The sequence below is a fragment of the Athene noctua genome, chromosome 6 (genome assembly GCF_965140245.1).
Source record: "Athene noctua chromosome 6, bAthNoc1.hap1.1, whole genome shotgun sequence".
Lineage (NCBI taxonomy): Eukaryota > Metazoa > Chordata > Aves > Strigiformes > Strigidae > Athene > Athene noctua.
In genome coordinates, this window is record NC_134042.1 from 45,096,226 (window position 1) to 45,116,097 (window position 19,872).

Consider the following 19,872-nt stretch of genomic DNA (forward strand, 5'->3'; position numbering starts at 1 on the left):
ACAAAGCATCAGAGAGGCTGGTATTGGAGAGGGCCTCAAAATATCATTTAGTATTTGCCCTGCCCAAAACAGCATTGATGTTATGTAAAGTATCAGCTACAGAAGCGCTGGAGTTTGGGCAAACCTAATGCTCCTGAACGCTTGCACTTACCTGAGCATGTTATGCAATCCATTACACTGGAGACAGCTAGATTCAGTTCAGCATGCCAATGTGTCCCTGCCCCAGTGTTTCACAGCTCAGAGGATCAGATGCTATTTTAAGTTGTACCATGACTCTGGAATGATGCCCGAGGCACTGCTCCACTCTGAGTAGGAGAGCAGGTCCATCTGACTGCAGGTATCTTGCTCAAATGCACATGGCAGCATCTGGAAGACACACACACACGTACCCAGCAGGTCCATGCTCGAATGCAGCACCCAAAAATCTTGGCCCATCACTAGCCACATCTCTGCATTAGGTACAGCAGCCAGTTCAGGGCAGATTTGGTCAGCTTGCCTGGCACCTGAATGTAAGGAATAGTAGACTCAAGCTCTTTGCACAGAGAGCAGCCAAACTAGTGGCTGCTTCCTGGTTTACATTCTTGAACATCAATCATATTTCCCCTAATATCAGGTTCTTATGGAAGACAGACTTCCGTCCCCTTCTGTCTATATCACAGATAAATATTTCTTCCTTTCTAGCTTTGGCATCTGTAATTTTTGTTGAAGATGCTGGTAAATAGAGAAGCCATTTTCTCCCTGAATCACGTCTGGTAGCAGTAGGGTGGTGCTCTGCAAGCTGTAGTACTAATGACGCTGCCAAGGTAACATCTCTCCCCTACCCTAACCAAGCATCAGGACAGGTCCATCTTAGTTCCACGCTCCTCATTCCTTGGATGTTCTACCACAGTTACCAACACTGATTAATGCGGGGGGATAATGAGGATCAGCATGGCCAGCATAGACTGTCTGTCCTTGGCCACTCTTAAACAGGAACTCTTCAGGACCCCAAGAAATGAAAGCTCCCCAATTTGTCAGCCTCAAAGTCCTCAAATAATTCAATCCACTAAAGTCATAGCCACTGAAGATTAAAATGCTTCTGCTGAAGTCTCTTTCTCACCAAGAACCTGGGACCTCTGTCAAATTCAGAGCATAGGGTCTGCTGCCAGCGTAAGTCACTGTGATACAGCTACTCCATCATCTGAAGATCCAGCCTACAGTGAGCACAACCCATCCACTGCAGAGCTGAGGTTCTGTGCCCTTCCATCAGCATTATCTGCACCCACCGCCATCTAACCCAGACCAAGGCAGATCACCACAGTTTTTAGGAAGATGGTGTTACAGCAAAGAGCTAGTTCTGTTAGGCAGTGCTGCCTCTCCAGATTTCTTTCCCCTCCCTTCCAGGCCAAAAAACACTATCTCTAATCCTCAAGCAGTGCAGGAAGAGAAGTATCAGAGAACTGCCTTAATTCCTCCCAACCATGCAGAGACCCTTGCCCTCCCGTGCTCTGGAGTTATTTTATGAAACACTCTGTGGATTGTCTGGACACATTTCAGAGAGATTTGATCATTTTGCCACTAATCTTCCATTTATTCTGATGTTATTTACAAAGCCTTGTGTTCCCTTGATAACCAAACACTTGTCATAACTTTGGAGATAGTCTTTTCCCCAGCACTCAGTTGCATTTAGAGGAATGACTTGTTGCCTTAGACAGAAGAGAGAAGCTAGGCAAATGGTCATAGACTCCGTTTCTTCACATATTTTCTCCTTGGAGTAAAATTAACACTCCTTGATCTGCTTAGCATGACCTCAGCATCACTGCTAGGAGATTTGGGATAGGAACTGGGTTTCAGTAAACAGCTGATTTAACGAGCCTTGACTGACTTTATCTGTGTTAAAATAAACTGAAAATGCCATAGCATCGGGTCTTTTGCAGGTCAGGTCAGCATAAATACTTCAAATACTAATAAGATTACTCCAATTACCAGTTACTCTTTAATATTCTCAGAGCTCTACCACCTTTGCTATTGACTTGAGCTCAGCTCTAGATAAACAGATATTCCTAGATACTGTGCTACGGTGATGGAAGCTTTAAAAATATTTACAAGAGCTAAAAACACAGATATAGACAATAATCTACATTCTGCCTTCATTTTTTGGATAGGCTCACATTGCAGTCACAGCCAAATTTTTGTTCTTTCATTCATCTCAATGCCACAAACAATCACGTGGTCTCAGGAGGAGCACTCCCCCTCCATCAGGGTTAAGAACATATCTAGTATTATTCATTGTTTAGGAACAATCACAGTATTTTTAATAACATGTTCAATTTCTATCTTTTTATATTACTTAATGCTACATTTGTTCCTCTAACATTTGTTTGGATTTAGTGCTATTTCTTTCAGTAAAGAAGAAAAAGACAATTAGAGTTGCATTGAAATGCACTCAGAGTCTATTTTTCTGCAAATTTAGTGCATATATCTAGATGGTTATTATTAGTTTCTAACTCAGGAGCAGAACTGCCTTCCATGGGGACAACTGATGGTGCACAGTGAGCTGAAATACTCTGGAAGCACCTCCCAGTCTGCTGTAATGCACAGCCCTCTATTTAAGACAGAATGAAATCTAACAAACATTCTCTTAGATACCAGGTCAATTGTTCTTCAATTTTCCAAGCACTGTAATCGTGTTAGCCTTTTGCATCTAGCACTGTTTTGCACAATGTTGAGGTCCCAAGAGTTCCCTCAGGACTGTATTACTGGAGAAACCGGGCACAGCTTTCCCTGCAAACAGACCCCAGGGTTCCTTGGACTCGGCTATCAGCGAAGCTGATTTTGTTCAAGGATTGATTACCACAGCCATAACTCACTGACATGCAGGAGAATCCTCCAGTGCTGATTTTACAAACAACGAGGTCCACGATTCCAATAAATCAACATCATTCATACTGTCTATAAATAATTAATGTCCCAGACTGGGAAGAAGCTGGCTCATGTTTTAGTGCTGTGCTTGTTCTGAAAGCTTGGGGAATTTCCATTCTCCTTCATCCATTTCTGGATCAGATTCATTCTGCTTGATCTTCCTAATCAAGCTCCACTGCTTTTGTGTTCTTTGTCATGTAAGCTGGGCGATGCTGAAGTCTGACTTCTCAATGCATTTTGAAGGATTAACAGCATTTCACATCAGCTGCTTGAATAAAAATGATTGGTGGTACATCCCTTCTGTTTGCTGCCTCTGCATAGCAAACACCCAGCTGTGAAGAACTGCAGCGTTTTTCCTCTCAAAATGCTGAAAAACCACATAGTACAAGTCATGAATCTTCCTATAGGATGACACCGTCTGGATTAATCTATTCCTGTTGCAGAATGAAACAATAGAACTGTCATTTGGTGTTGGCCTACTTTCTCAACACGGCTGCAATGCGAGCTGGGGTTGGGCAGTTTCCCGCCAATTCCACTGGAATCCTCAAACCTGTATGGACAAGGTGAAGGGGAGGGGCTGCCTCTTGCTGCACATGAGAAATAAGAGTCCAAGGTGAAGAGCAATCCCCAGAGGCAGCAGAGAGGTAAACACCCAAAAAGTGTAAAGGAAACACCCAAAATTGTTTAGATATCACTTCTCTGATGCTTCCAGAAGTACCTGAAACATCCTGCTGAGAAGGCTGCTCTCTGCATAGTCAGTCCCAGACTTCCAAAATTCTTCAACATTGACTTCCATACCATGAGAGCACTGCAGAAGTGTGACCGTTTGCCTCCCCTTTTGTGAGATGCCTTCAGTGAGCATTTGGGTTAGTCCTCAGATTTTCCATACAACCACAAAGTTAAAAAGAACGTTACGGGATTACAAATACAAAAGCCAAGAGTGACTTGACTTTGGCCTTAAGAAAAGCATAAAGTACTGCAAGACTCATTAAATAACAAGAATAATCAACCAATGCAAAGTTTAGATCAGCCACTGAGGGATGACAGGTAGAAATAGGAAAGTCATGTTACCTCTAGCTAGATCATTAATGAAACCATTGCTAGAGCACACTGTCTAGTCATAGCAACTGCTTGAAAAAGCAGTTTTGTAGCAGGAAAATAGCTACAAGAATCATATAAGAACAAGAAAATATGCCTTGTAGGAAGACACTAGATAAGCTATTTAGAGCAGAATAAATGATGCTATGAATCCTATTTGGCTTTAAGATCACTAAATGCGAGTGGCCTAAAGACAAAGCAGTGAATTCCTCACCACCTCATTAGACCAAGAGCTACACTGAGTGAAATCAGCTGAATCCCAGCCCCGGAGGCCTCTCTGTGCTCCCACTGCAGGGAGCAGACTGGAAATGTTTTTCAGATATTGTAAATATCAGATGGGCAAAAGTATTTGCTCAGCAGAATACAGATATCATCCATTGATGAGGTGACAGAAAATGGTGAGGTTTACTCAGAGCCTTTCTTTTGAAAAATGCTGGCTCTCAGAGGCCTGTACGAGCTAGTGGTAGATGATTACAGGAGCAATTAAAGAAAGGCATTTAGTACAATTTACATCTAAAGTGTGTTATTTAGGCCAATTACAGGGCAAAATAACATGTTTTTGATTTTTCTTTCAGAAAGAATATAGTTAAGATGCAGGATAATTCTGATGTAGGAAATCAATTTGCCTGTAATCAAATCTTGTTTGTCTTGAAGGAGGAAATGGGGGAACATACCATGAGCAATGTGTGACTCAATTTCCTGGAGATGACCCTTACATGTGGAAGTGAAGAATGGCCCAGGCTTGAGTCACAGGGCACTGGCAGACCCTGAATGAGCCAGGCATCCTGTAATACCAGCAGTTATCTGCCCTGGGTGTGCTGGCCACACCGTGTTGTAGCATTGCAATCAGTCAGAGAAAAGGGAGTATTTCCAAGGAGGAGCGTTGCACAGATAACTTTCTAGCTAAAGTGGCAAAGAATCATTACAGCTCAGCTGAGTTGGTTGTCATTCCTGGCCTGAATGATGGGGATATGTCATTAAGGTCTGTCTTACTCTCTTTTTTACCTGCTTCCTTTGGTGGCTGCAGACTGTAGCATCCCCAGAGCTTTCATTTGCAGGTTCACTGAGTATTCACAGCTTCAGCTGCAGCAGCGTGACATCTGAAAACTGGTCCACAGCAGCTAAAATGAAGTTTCCCAGACACTGATCCAATCAAAATTAAAGCAGCATGTGAGAGCCAATCCCTGGAAGCCCTGTCCCTATGTTTTCACCTGTATCAGCCAAAGAAAGATATTTCTGACCACAAATATAACCCAAAATAAGATTCATAAATTCACCTGAAGCGCTTACAAGCTACCACTAAAATGCACTGCCCACATTTACTTTGTTTTCCTGTTGAATATTCAAAGCTGCTATTTGTTAAAACCTGGGATATGTAGTTTCAGTTCAGTTACTTAGATGCCTGACTATTATGGGAACCAAGGGGAGTTAGAGATTGAAATGTCTTTGAGGCATATTTGAGTTTGAGTCTCTAGCTGGAACATAACAGGATCCTCACATTTCAGCCAGAGAGACCCTTATTTAGGAACTACACAGTACAAAGAGAAGATAATATATAAACAAGATGTTTTAAATCACTCTTCTTCAAGCAAACTCCTGTCTTGTCTGGGGTAAACCCCAGAGAGGAGAAGACATCTATGAAGAGGAGGGGGATTCCCAGTTCAGTAGAAAACCTTTCACAAAACTACATTCAGGAAGGAAGGAAAATGCTACCCAGCAAGCAAACATATTATCACTATCCCCAGGGATATCAGCTGCTGAAGAACAGTTTATGGATAATTTCATAGAAATCATTCTGAAAAGTGTCAAAGGAAGGAACTTGAGGTCTCTGACACACTAGAATTTGCTCCAGCCCATAGACAAAATATTTGCTCTTGAAGATACGGTCTGGACTTGATTCATGCCTTGCAAGGATGACTATCAGAGAGGGAGTAAAATCTCCCAGGAAATCACTGACTGATGCCCACTTCTAAGGAGTTCAACTCAAACCCCAAATCTATGCTGAGGAAAGCACAAAGACACCCCACAAAAACCTTTCATAATTGCAGGTGGAGTCTATTCTTTACATGAATGACTTGACTATAATTCTGGTAAAGAACATGGAGGAAACTGAGAACAAATGGTTCTGACATCACTGAAAATGTTCTGATTTTATAGGTTGGTGTTGCAGCAGATTTAGGGCGTATTCACAAGGGGAAAAGGGTATCAGCTTCTTCCTTTACTGTGAGAACTGAGGAGGAGATTCAGTTCTCCCCTCCCTGGGAGCTGCTCTAGTCCTCTGAGATGACACTGTGGTTCTGGTCCCTGTCACTGAGGATATTCACCCATTATTTTGCCAATAAAGCCTATGTTCCTTTGTTAATTTGAATCCTTCCCCTCTGAGATTTCCTGGGTATGATTAGGGTGCCCCAAGCTAAAGAAAAATATTTCACTCTACAACTGAAAATTTTGTTCAACTAGGAACTGGAAAAATACATGTTTGTGCATCATAAAATGTGTGTACGTATGTATTTTAAAGACATAAATATTGCTCAGTTTATTTCTCATTGCTATCCTCCCTCCTTAGTACCTGATCTGTATTTAACACACTGACCAGATCCAGTTACAGTTTCATGTAGAGCTTCACCTGACAGATACATGCAGGAGCAAACAAGTTTGGTTTGAAGTAGTGCTGTGAAACTGGACACAAACTGAAGCCAAGAGTTTAAATCACTACTGCTCCCCCTTGAGTGAGGCCTGCATGAACAAGCACCTCTGGAAGTGAAAGGAGATCTATAAAACACACATGTAAAGAGCTTTCTATCTAGAAATGAAAAATCTGGTCAGCTGGCTACCAATCACTTAAAGCACTAAGAACTCAAATCTTCCATCTAAACTCCACTGCAGCTGACCAATAACTGCTCTTTTATCTATCTTCTAATTTTACCCTCTTTCCCAGCTAGAAAAGAAACAGACTTGGGCTTTTCTACTGTCAGCAGGTCAACCAGAATTGCAGTTGTTCTTATACTGGTGGTCATTAGTCTGTGTTAAGTAACATGCATCTGGTACATATAATCATAATGAACAGACAAATGTACACACTTTGGTCAGAGCTTGTTGAAAAGGGCAGATGATGGCCCTTGTGAAAGTTTGAGGATTTTTTTTTTTGCCCCCCAAAATGAGGAAGATTTTCCATCCAGGCAGGTGCTACTATCTCTGCTTGCTCTCGGGCTCCTGGCATCTCTCTAAAGCAGCTGGACCTTAATTTATTTGCAGGAAGGCACTAAAATAAATAGATGACTTCTCCCATGTGGTATCACCTTAGACATTGCCTAAGCTATTGTATATATTCTTTTCACAGAGCCTTGTGTTTCTTTGCAAACATAGATTCTGGGAGGGCAACAGAAAATTTATGTCCCATTTCTGTCAGTGTAGACCATGGAGATTGCTGGTGTGTGGCTGAAGGTTTCTTCCATAGGTACAGTTCAGTCCCAAAAAGTCACCAGGGCTTCGCTGCAAACAGATGAAATAAAACAGAAGAAGAGTTTGGCAAAGAGTGACTATTGACAGGTGGATCTAGGGCAACCTGGGCAACAGGAACATCAACAAAAAATTGTCATATTGTCCCCAAGAACACAAACTAACCACTTATTTAAAAATGGAACTCCCAGCTCAGACCATGGTTCACAGACCAGATCCAGCCCACACAATAACTCCATCCAGCACCTTGCCTTTCTGCTGTGACAGAACAGCATGTTTCAGAGTTCTGTGTTGAAGCCCATTAACAAAACCCCCAGGCACAAAGACCTGCGACAAAGCCCTGGAGATGATAGCTACTCAAACTCTAGCAAGCAATAGCCAACTAATTTATGATCCAACTAACATTTTATAAGAGGTTTTTTTACACATCCTGCACTTGGTTAAAACCACCCAGCGAAAGGACGAAAACATCTGCCCTGTCGCATTGTTTGATGCAACCCAGACTGAAGCCAAATGAGAACCAGGACTGTGCAAGTATTCAGCCACATTTTATTGCAGTCCCCACTGCACTTGGTGTTAAAGGCCATGCCATTTCAGTGCTAATCAGTATATCAGTATAGCCAGTAAATGGCAAGGAGTGTTCAGTTTTATTTGTTAACTCCAAGACGGCTCATAAAGCCAAGCTCACAAGCCTGTAAAGGAGCCTGCATTACCCAAATGACCGGGAAGGAATTCCACGTTGGCCTCTCATAGGTTTGGCCACTGACAGAACAGGAAAAGCTAGTAAGAGGTTAAGTAAAAGTAAACTGAGATAAAGCCAAGAGTAAGGCCTACAAATCTGGCAGAGCCATCTCAGCTCATAAATACGACCTACCAAGTGAACAAAATGAACAACATTTTGCCTGACAGAGGTGGACTGATAAACTCTTAGTATAAAAACACCATCATGTTTACACAGGCAAAAGCCATTTATCTTGGCATCTGTTTTGTCTGCATGAAAGTGTAGTAGAAATCTCAGCACCAATACATTAATCTAAGCATCACTGTTTCAAGAAACAGGGATTATTTTGAATTGTCAGTGTGAGCCATTCAGTCCCCACTGCACTCAGAACCAGGAATTCAAAGACAGCAATTTGCCTGTTGCTGAAGTTTGGCCAAGATGACAGTTTTGCTGGGATGGTGGCTGTAAACTTAGAGAGGTGATGTGGACAGGAAAGATAGGAAAGATATCTTCTTGATGATGAGACAGATTAGAACAATTAAAGAGAGAAAATATAAAAGTTGATGGGGAAAAGAAAGTGAAAGAAAAAAAAGAATAAAAAAAGAGAGAAAAAGAAAGTGAGAAAAAAATATGACTGGCACTACACAGAGATTAATAGCAGGACCCATAAGAGGTAGGATGCTATAAGGAGAATTAAAATGTGATGTGCAAGCTAGGTAGTCTCGAGGTTTATTTTTCCAAATGCCCTTGCATATGTGAAGAGTAATGGTAGGATACCACCAACTTCTTTATTCCCCCTCAGCATTTTCCTGAGGTCACCAAGAGACAAACTGAACTGTAGAAACTCAGTAACTCTTCAGTGTGTGGCTCCACAGACCTGTTGCAAAATATCCACCCTGACTTCATGGACCACAGAGTACACATAGTAGTTTAGAGCTCTTGCAGCATACCCTTCTGGCAAAGCACAGCACACCAGAGACAGAACAGACCTCTATTCAAACAGCTTATCTCCAAACCATATTAACTACTGGAACAAGGCAGCAATTTGTATCTGCACCAGACCTTTCTGCCAGTGTAACTGTCAGTTAGATGCCACCAAGAGATGGGCCAGCAGAGCTTCACAGCAGCTCAGCCAGGACAGAATAAATTTCAGTGTGACTTAAGTTTTTAAAACACTTCAGACCTGAGCTGATCTTTGTAAGCAGGGCCCAGCCTAGTTTGCCTGTGCATGGGGTTAGCCAGCATGAGAGGTAGAGCTGGATAACTACGTCACTACTGATGTATGGCAAGTGTCTCTTCATATTCACCAGACACATTAGATCACCTGCCCCTCCATGCACCCCATGGCCACACAGCTGTCCTATGAGCATCCTGCTTTTGGAGGTGCTCTGCAGATTCCATACAAATTCAACCAAGGACTGACAGTGCAACTGATGTTCACATGCAGTCCTGAACGCCACCTCAGATAGCTGAGCACTGCATGGCTAAAGCACCACAGGTGGAAAATTGCCTTCAGCTGAAGGGTACATCTTCCCACGGTTGGTCCTTGAGCAGAGTAAAGTCAGCAGAACAGGTCTGGCTCCTGCACTTCTTAGCACAAGGGCAGATCAAAGGCTGGCCAAGGTTGCAACTGGAAAAAGCTGTGCACCTCCTGGCTGCCTCTGTTAAGCTGTGCAGGACCACCTGTGGCCCTGTTTTGCCAATTATTACACCTAGCACAAAGAACACAGCCAGCATAAAGATGGACCAATAACCAAATTGTATTTGATACAAAAGGGTCAGTACATGGGTGAGCGCTGGGGGTGCAAACAAGTCAATCAGATTATACATAATTGACATCAATCCCACTGACCCCAACAACAACACTGCACAACCAACAATGGGAGGAATAAATGGTGAAATACAGTCTCCCATAGAAGGGATGGGAGACAACTGAGTCAACAAGCCAAACACATAAGACCAAGGAAGCCACACACTGAATCTCTACACAGCTCATGTTTACAAAAGCCAGACCTGAGTGGAGCCCAGCCCCAGGGAGGCAGGAGGTCCTTCCCCAACAGGGAACTCTGCACAGGGCATCCACCTCACACACAGACACTGCCCCTTCTGCAAGTGGTCCCAGCTTTTATCCCTCAGTGGACACCTGACCTTGGGTTACCCAATGCAGGACACCTGGGGCTCCTTTACCCAATGGCTCTGTCTGCCAGGCCGGCACCACCCTGGAGGGAAGCCTAAAGGCAAACTCGCCCCCCCTTTGTGAAGGGCTGTGGGAATCACCCATATGTCAACCTTAATTTGGGGTTGAAACCCCAGCATTTCAGGCCCCCACTGCTTCTGAGAAGGGAGCTAAGAAAAGCAAGGATATTGTCACTTCATAGCTCTACTGGGACATTTTGAGACTTCCTACGTCACAAAAAGTTGAAAACCAGGGCTCTGGGGAGATATAGTTCAAATTATTTTATTTGTCAGATTGAAGAAAGGAGATGGGGCATCTGGACTGTGCCTGCATTAGTACCTATCTCCCCATCCCGGTACCACTTCCTTGGGCTCTTCCACCCATGGGCATCTGCGCTCAACAGCTAGCCCCGCTTCAAGTTCCCCTGTTTTCTGCACTGTGTACCAGCTGCCTCCTGAACTGAGGAGCAGGAGGAGAGCTCTTCACCCCTTTCCCATCTCCTCTTTCCCTTGCACATCACAAGGCAGCCCCAGCAGCAGGTGAGTGCAGCCCATCCTGCTCTCATCAGCAAGTCTGGTCCTCCCCGAGCCTTTGTACTTTCAGGATGTCAGTTTTGTTCTGTCTATATGCTAGCAAGATCACTGTGTTGCTTTGCAAGCAAGTAAAGCTGCTGAATAAGCAGTCTATCCAGCCACACTGACAGAGTCTTCAAGTCTAAGAGATTTCACACAGGACATTGTTCCCCAGTGCAGGAGCTATTAACATCTGTAAGCTGGTATGTGCTTCTCTCCTACAGAAGTCTTATCACTTAAAAAAAAAAAAAAAAAAAAAAGCAAGAACCTGTGTGACATTTTCAAACCTTCTCTTTGCTAAAAGTAACTATTAATCTTTCCCTCACTAATTACAAGTTGTGATCAGCCAATGGGCACTAGTCTTAGCGCCCCCCTGCCCCAGCCATAGCTCTATGTTCATTCCAGCTATTTTCCCTCATGATTAAAAAAAAGTAATAGTCCATGGGCTGCAAGAATACCATTATTTTGAGCAACCTTCCTGATGAATGTTTAAAGTCTTCCTGCTGACTAATAGGTGGAACTGGATTTCCCCCCTTTCTTTCCAGTTGAGTAGAAATGATTTAAGCAGATTAACTGGTTAACTAAATGTCATTAACACAGATTATATTCTTATAGAAAATAACATTGATTACAGAGATCAGCTAATAATGGTGTTCATTCAAAGGCAATGAGAAAACATTTTCATCAGTGTAAATAGTCTCAAAAGGAAATTCAAAGTGAATTCTACTGAAGGAGTAAACGTGCTAAGTGTGATCAATAAACTAAGCCACAGCCAATAAACTAAGCTCTCCTTCATTTACAACAGAGTCAGTTCAATATCTGAGCAAATATTAGCGCTCCTCTTTCTCCCTGTCCTTTGAGGCATCCACCACAGAGCCCCACACATTAAGCACTGCCACTTTGACCTGCAGGTGCATGACACAGGACAGGACAGGTTGACCAAGAAGCAGCACACCTCCACTGAGACCCACCAAAGATCAACCACTGCTGAATGCTTCATCGTTTCACAGCCTGCAAGAAATAAAATAACAAAAAACCCTCTCAGTGATCCATGACAGACCTACCCCAGTGCTCATGGTGAGAAGGCAGGCATTCTGTGCTTTCAAGTCCTAGTACCTCATGGGGTCAGCTGGTGCCTGCAGAGACAGAAGCAAATATCCTTCAGTCTCCAGGTCCTTGGGTCCTTGATAGCAGCGGTGTGTGCAGCTCGTCTCTCTTGGCTGTCTGTAAAGAAATAGCAGCTTGGCATAAAGGATTTGCTTTTGTTGTAACTTCAGGTTGCTTTCAATTTGGGTTGAATAGGTGTGCTTGGTTTAGGATGCCCATTGTAAGACACGTGCTAATGTGTCTAGCACAAGGGTCTATTGGTGTTTGGGGATAAAAACACATAAAAATGAGGCCACTGTCTTGTGCATAAACAATATCTCTTATTTCTCCCTTCCAGTAACTGTGACTGTGGGAGGACAACAACACTTGCTGGGACTTTATGACACTGCAGGGCAGGTAAATTACTGCAAAACATTTATATTTTCCTTTCCCATGGTTTGTTTGTTACTACTATATATTGGGATTTGTTGTTCATGCTGTTTGTGGGGTTGTTATTTTTACAACTATTAACAATCTGTTGTGAGTTGTAATGGTTGAACTGTTGAACTTTTTGTTTTCTACGTAGAGCTCTCATTCTGGTTCAGCAATAAAACAGACACAAATACACTCATCCCTAAGACTGAATTTTGCCTGAGCAAAAGCTAAAGCCTGATTAGGTTGGTCGACTTCCCATGCATCCACCTACTGCAAATATGACGTTTCGTATAAAGTCAGTGTTTTCTTACATTTACCACATGGTGGCATTGAAGGTACAGAGAACAATTCCCTTTTGCAAGATCAGAAAACTGGTCTAATACATCACCAGCCTATCAGTCACCAGCTATTGACTTTTTAAATGGTAACCCAGCCAGACTGGCATCCATCCCAACATCCTTTTCCCAGGACAAGGGTGTCCATTACAGTAGAGGCTATACCCCACGCTTACTTACATATATAATGCTTTTACTGCTTTCACTGTTCACGGTCTGATAGTGTGCTTGCAACAGAAGTTTGCAGAAGAGCTCTGGTCTATGGGCTGATTTTGGACCCTGGAGAGGAGGAGAGAGTATTTCTCACTGCCTTGCTCTGCCCGTAGAAAGGCAGAGGAGGATACAGGGAACAACACATTTTAATGGTGAAATTCCCCTGTCTTACCTCCAAATGCCTTCGACTGGCAGAATAAAGAAAGGACCACAATCTACACAAAAGCCTTGCAGAAAATCACCTGCTGAGGAGGGAGGGAGCAGGTCCCAGGTCCCTCCCAGCCTGGGAAGATTGGAACCCACATCCACCAGCTCCTCTGGTCAGAGCTGGCACTGGAGGCACTGGGAAAGGAAAGCAAATTTGGAACCATGCTTCCCTTTCTGGGACCCAGCAGCCCTGGATGCAAGGCTTTGCTTTCAGGAGCACTTCTTTGGCCATGACTGACTGATATAAAAAGCATAAATGATGCAGGAGACCCTCCTGCCTGCAGCAGGACACATTACAGAACATATTTTGCATCAGTATGCAGAGAGGTCAAAAACCTCATCAGGACAGACTGCCACATCCAGAAAAACCTGCACTCAGCAGGACTTGGGCTTTTATGCTTTGGTTTTGCATTTTTTTTCATTTTATTCTTATCACATGTATGTAGGCAGCGACGGTCACTTTATAGCTAGCTTGCTGCCACTTACAGTCCTCCCATCCTTTCTATTCACATGGTGCAAACAGATGATCCAAAAGCCAGACCCAAAATATGACCCAAGTCCTTGTCCCATGTTCAAATTTCCTAATCTGTACTCACAAACGCAGAGCTTGAAGCATGTCTGTCACGATCCAGCAGCACTGCAAAGCCTCTGCAAACGAGGCTGGGGTTTTATTCACTTCTCAGTCAGATTTTGCCCAGTGCCTTAATATTTCTACTTGTTTTGTAGGGCTGACAGTTTCACGTGCCACCCATTTTCTCAGCAACACAACCTCTTGTCCTCCTGAGCCAGAAAAAACACTAATCTGTCTCTTTGACAAACTCACCCCTCCATCCATTCCTCCACAGTCATTTTGCCATCTCCTGCTTCAAACTAGCCAGAGCACCACCTGCCTCCAGGCACAATTTCTAACCCGTCAGGCTCATTTCCCTTTCAGACCTTGGTCCAGAGGATGTGGCCATCTAGTCAAAATTCAGAGCATGAATCACTTCTTGATGACTAGATTGTATCTCCGTGGAGTCTGAAAGGATGATGCTTCCCATATGCTCAAGCTGTAAGGACAGATCATCTGGGTTGTTTCCTCCCTCCTTCTCCTTGTGCTGTGTGGCTTTCCAAAGGCATCGGTGTGAAGTCATAGCCAAAAATAGCACTTGACATTGCGATGCTATAAAACATATGCTAATGAAATAACAATTGGAAAATGTACTCCTGCAGCAGGACCCTCTGTCAGACCCAAAGGGAGAGCTGGCAGAGACCCCAGATCTGGGGGATCTGGTTTTCTGCATCCCTAGCACAAACAGTCCTAGGAGGAAAAAAAACCAGTGGTCTTTTTTCTCCAGGCTGAACTCAGGTGTGGAGTTCTTTAACAGGCTGACATGGCAGGGAGCATGCGTGAGATCAGCATGCCAGCAACATAAAAAAATGCAGGTTTTTCTATACTTTCTGGGCCTGAACACTGCAAGGCATCCATGGAGCAGGGAAGGAGCAAGACCAGTTGTTGCATCTCAGCCTAGGCACATCACAGACAGGTTAACTCAAGTCAAATCAGCGTTCAGCCCTGCACTTCCTAAATAACAGGCAGAACATGTCAGCATGAGCTAAGGAAACAAATTAATGATCATCTGCAGCTCAAGCCCATGAGGACTCATGTCCCTTCCCAAATGCTACTGTCACTAGCTGCAGCACCTCTGGATATGCCCCACACCCATGCAAATATCCAGTCTCTTTTTTACACTATTTATTTGCTTGACTTCATCCATCTCTGAATGAGAAATGATCCTGATAGGCCATATCTCATAATGGTCCATTACAAGGTTTTATATCCTTCTCCTGGAGACCAGGTACTAACAGAGACAGGGTCCTTGTCTGATGTGGTCTGGAGGCTCCTGCCAGCCTGCAGACACAGACATGTAGAGGAGCCCAAATCAACTCTTAGCCACGACATTTGTGCTCATGCTTTAACACGTCCATGCAAGCTTCCGTGTGTCCTGATGGGAGACAAGACCTCTGCTATATGATGCGTGGCTGTCCCTCCTTACAGTTTATATAATGCTCAGTGCTGCTAATGCAAATCAGGAACGCTTCTTCTGAAAAAGGATTTTCTAGGGGCTCTGAAGGAAGAAGTAAAATAAAATGAAATGCACACTCCTGTAGCTGTCACTGCCAGACAGAGTGCTCGTGGCTTTTAATTTGTAATTTTAATGGTACAGTAAGTTCCAGTCCCTCTGCATATGCACGTCTGGAATTTTGAAACTGGTTATATTTAGCCAATTTCTTTCCAGAAATCCTAAATCACGATTCCTTGAAGGCTTGCTGCCACCACGTGGCTGTTTTAGGAGGCTGATTTGCAGCAGTTAAACCAAAACCAGGAAAGGCCTTTCCAAGCACCTAGTAGCAGCCCATGCTGACTGTGGCATAAACATACTTAATCTCATATTTGATGTTCTGGGTTAAAATAACGTCCCATAGTCAGACCAGGCCTTCCTAACCCTGGAAGCATCCATCTAAAGCACATCTGTCTCTATAATGCAACGGCTCAGCTGATCCCATCATCTTGGCATCCACTTCACCTCTATTAACTCATCTGCTAAGAGGTGGGTGTCATCTCTAGAGCCTCATATAAATCGCCTCCCACAGACTTTGCTTCTTTGGGGCCTGTGTTGTTGATGTTCCCACAAATGTCTCTGAAGTTTTTTCCTATCATTCCCTGAATGTAAAGAATCCACTCTTTCTTGGGGGTGATATGTCCAAACATGTCCTCTTGTCTTGTAAATCCTTCTTCAGAACAATAGTTTCTATGACACTGGAAAGACATTAGTCAGTTGACACATACTCTGGCTTTACCCAAAATATTGTAGTTGTGGGGCTGGAGGTGGTAACTGGGAATTTACTCTTCTTGTTGAAGTGGGTTTGGGACAATGAACATTCAGTTAGACAAAACAAAACATTTTGTTTGTGGTTTAGGATGTTTGTTTAAACTTCTTTTTAATGAGACAGAGCTAAGTTTGGCCTTATAATTCCTTTCAGAATAAATTATTAAAGTTTTTTTAAAAGAGGTTGGAGTGGACTGTTTTTATATAATCCATTAGTATTTTTCAGAAACTAGTGTTGATTCAGAAGTAGTCTGGGTCATTTTAGTACTGCATGCTCAACAAAAAAAAAAAAGACACTGGAAAGATTTACCAGTCTCAACTCATAATTAATCCCTCTCATTTGTTGGCCCAACCAAAACAAAACAGAAGCAAGGCTGAATTAAATACCGTCTAATCTGGGCACAGTGATATAGTCCTGCATCTGTTTCTCCTGCAGGACAGCCAGCAGCTTACATTGCTCCTGCCCCTAATGTACGTCTTCCCTACCCCAAATAAATGTTCTTGAGTCTGAGCAACAGCACCTAGATAAATTTTTCTTTTCCTTTTCTTTGAGTTATTAACTATTTCAGTATCTGCAAAGCAAAACAGCACCAATTGAATTTTCATACAGTTATAACCAAAAACAACCATACTGCAGAGATTTGAGGCTTGCCCAGAATGCAGAAAATATAAACTAAAGACCTAGGTATCAGTCAGGCTTCACAGAAACATTTGTTGTCATTTCCCACACTTCAACTTTGTGTACCTTTCCTCTCTTTTAATTCTGAACCCAAAAAAAAGTCTTCAGAACAGGTGTATCCCCTCTAAAAGCATCTGTTCTGTTTTACTGAAATTTTCTAACAGGTTTCATTGAAAATTACCCACCAGACACAGCTACATATGCTCTTACTATCAGAAAAAGCCATTCTATCCCCTTCACACAGCTTGCAAAACCTCTGCTCACTCTCAACATCTCAAGCCTGAAAACAGACCTAAATTCTTCCTTGAAATAACTATCAAAGACAGCTCACGACATAACACAGCTGCGCTTTGAGCTGTTTGAAAATTTACCCCTTCACAACTAGTCCATGGAGAAAACATCTCTCCTTCCCCAGTTCAGGGCCTATGGAAACACTAAATCACCCCCAGAGATTTACCCAGTCACTGCGGGCTGGATTTAACCTGTTTTGTGCTCTCAAGATTAATGTCTTCTACTGACTGACCCATTGCTGCATACCATACTTGACTGAGATGGCACCAAATAGCCCAGAGGCCCTATTTGTTGTATATGGTCATGTCTATAACGCCTACTGGGGAATAGAAAGACCATAATATTAACAGAAAATCCCCTAGAGATGTGTGTCATTAGCAAATATTAGCTAGTGGTGACAGGCAAATAATATTTCCCAGGATGGTATCACATTGTCAAAGGGTTGAGGCTGGTACACACAGCCTCAAGATCAATTTTTATTATACTACAGGTGATAGCCACTGTTTAGCATTATTTTCTACACCAGCATCACCACAGATAATACACACACAAACAAAATAGGTTGTTTCTTTTGAGTAAAGATGCTGACAGAACAACACCCTTGGCCCACGACAGGTGATTTCCCCCACAGCAGCTCCATGGAGGTTATAAGTGTGCATGAGCATGGAAGGACAATGTTGAGCAGTTCATCAAGAGCCAGCATGATGCCCCCATTTGCAGTTATCCCCCACCCCATAACACATTTACTGTTTTCCCTCTGGTAGGAGGACTACAACCAGCTGAGACCCCTGTCCTACCCCAACACGGATGTGTTCTTAATCTGCTTCTCAGTGGTGAACCCTGCCTCGTATCACAACGTCCAGGAGGAGTGGGTGCCTGAGCTGAAAGTCTGCATGCCCAATGTGCCTTACGTCCTCATAGGAACACAGGTAATGTTCCTCCGGGTCACTGCCAGCCATCGGGGGGGTCTTCAGAGCAAGAGGGTTCCTAGTCTACCCCAGGGGTGGCTGGAGGCTGAGCTCTGTAGAAAGGTTTCCCATTTAACTTCTTATGTGGTATGCAGCCATTAGAGAAAAACTCAGGGACTGGTAACGGAAACCAGCATGCAGATGTCCCATCATGCTAATCACAACTGGCAGAACTCATCCCATCCTTTTGTTCAAATGTATATTAATGTGGTATCAAGGCATAAATACCTATAGGGAGAAAAGATTTCTGACAGGCCTTTAGTGAGCAGGAAAAAATCCCATCAAAGTCTGTGGGTGGAAGCAGAAGCTAAACTTCAAACTAAATTTTAAGAATGGGAATAATTAACCAAATGACTGACTTAGAGACATGTGAAGAAAATAGCCTCCCTCATGTTTTACATCAACACTGCAAATAGTGACTCACCATCCTTCTTGTGTTATGGTGGATGTTAGATTGAATGATCAAACAACTTTATTTTGGCCTTAAAATCTATGAATCTATCAATCAAATAAAAATTCCTTAAATATGGGTTTGCTTCCAAGACACAAAGTGGCCTAGAGACTGTGAGAAATAAGGATACAAGTCTGGAAAATGTCTGAACACTGGACAGTAACCTAAGCCAAGTAAGAGAAACAGTTCAAATTCTGGTCAAAACCAAAATCTTGATGCCATAGGAAAGTCCAATGGTTCAAACATGGAGTTTGTTTTTCACACTGAAATAATCTAAACCACCCATTTTACAATAAAAATATTACCCTTTGGAGCACACACTCTGAGAATGGATGGGTTTGAAATGCCAGAACAATTCACTTTGATGTTTTCCATGGAAATAAAGGATTTTGTTTCAAGTCAGTCAGACTGATCTGCGTCTGTCTGGCCTGTCAGGTTGTTTTACGGGTGATGCAGTGCAGGGGCGCAGCAGCCTCCCCTTCCAGTGTGGCTCAGGCTTCCACCAACACTTTCCAAGATGCATTGTGAGAGCCATTGAGAACTGCATCTTTACTGTATCGCATCTGTCTAAGCTGTGGCCCAACAATCCACCAGTGACAACTAATTCATGTTAAACAGAAATTTAAAGAAAAAAAAAAAAAAAGAGAAAGAAGAAGGAAAAAAAAAAAAAAGAAAATACACATGCAGTTCATGTCTGAAGTATCATCTGAGGCCAGGAGGACAGATGCCCTTATGTAAGGATATGACTGTGGGGTTGCAAAGCTATGACTATCTGTTTCAAGAATTACAGCAAGGTGGTGCTGAGCATGGGGTTTGTGTATTTTCTACTAGATTGATCTCCGAGATGATCCCAAAACTCTGGCTCGGCTGCTTTACATGAAGGAGAAACCACTCACTTATGAGCACGGTGTGAAGCTAGCAAAGGAGGTAATAGCTTTTTCTGAGGTTCCACAAAACCGACTGATCACAGCTTTCCATGGGGTTTGTTTCATCCAAGCTGAACTCCTCTGGGGTGTGTTGGTTGGTCCCAGACAGAGATAAAAGCTTATGCTCAAACAGGCTGGACCCAGACACAGATTGCAACTCCAGATCCTGCTGATTTGCTGCAATAGCTGGTCAAGCTCCATGCACAGCAGCATGGGACAGCAGTTGGTAAAAGGGCAGCAAAACAGATTCTACTGTTTACTCAAGTGTTTCTTGTCCAGGCTTCTGCCAAGAGGTGTGTGTGGCAAACCCCCCTCTGCAGTCACCTTCTGCCAAACTCATCCCTATCCCTTACAAAAGCACAGACAACTTGATTCTCACTTATCCATTGCACTTTAAGCAGCAGAGAAAGAGCTCCCAAGGTTTCTGTGCTATTGCACAGTTCTCCCGGGAAGGTAGGGGGATAAAAGCCCTTCTCAAGCCCTG

At 43.2% G+C, this 19,872-nt stretch overlaps 1 protein-coding gene across 5 annotated transcripts in view; it reads left to right on the forward strand.

Annotated features, from left to right (window-relative positions):
- Positions 1-19,872, forward strand: part of RHOJ (ras homolog family member J) — a 63,130-nt gene that overhangs the window by 34,123 nt on the left and 9,135 nt on the right. For 3 of the 5 annotated variants that reach the window (XM_074908838.1, XM_074908839.1, XM_074908840.1), the window contains exons 2-4: positions 12,372-12,430; positions 17,808-17,972; positions 19,294-19,389. In XM_074908838.1, coding sequence (XP_074764939.1) covers positions 12,372-12,430; positions 17,808-17,972; positions 19,294-19,389 — 320 coding nt within the window. The remainder of the gene's footprint in view (positions 1-12,371; positions 12,431-17,807; positions 17,973-19,293; positions 19,390-19,872) is intronic. The other 2 variants (XM_074908841.1, XM_074908842.1) reach the window with 2 other exon arrangements.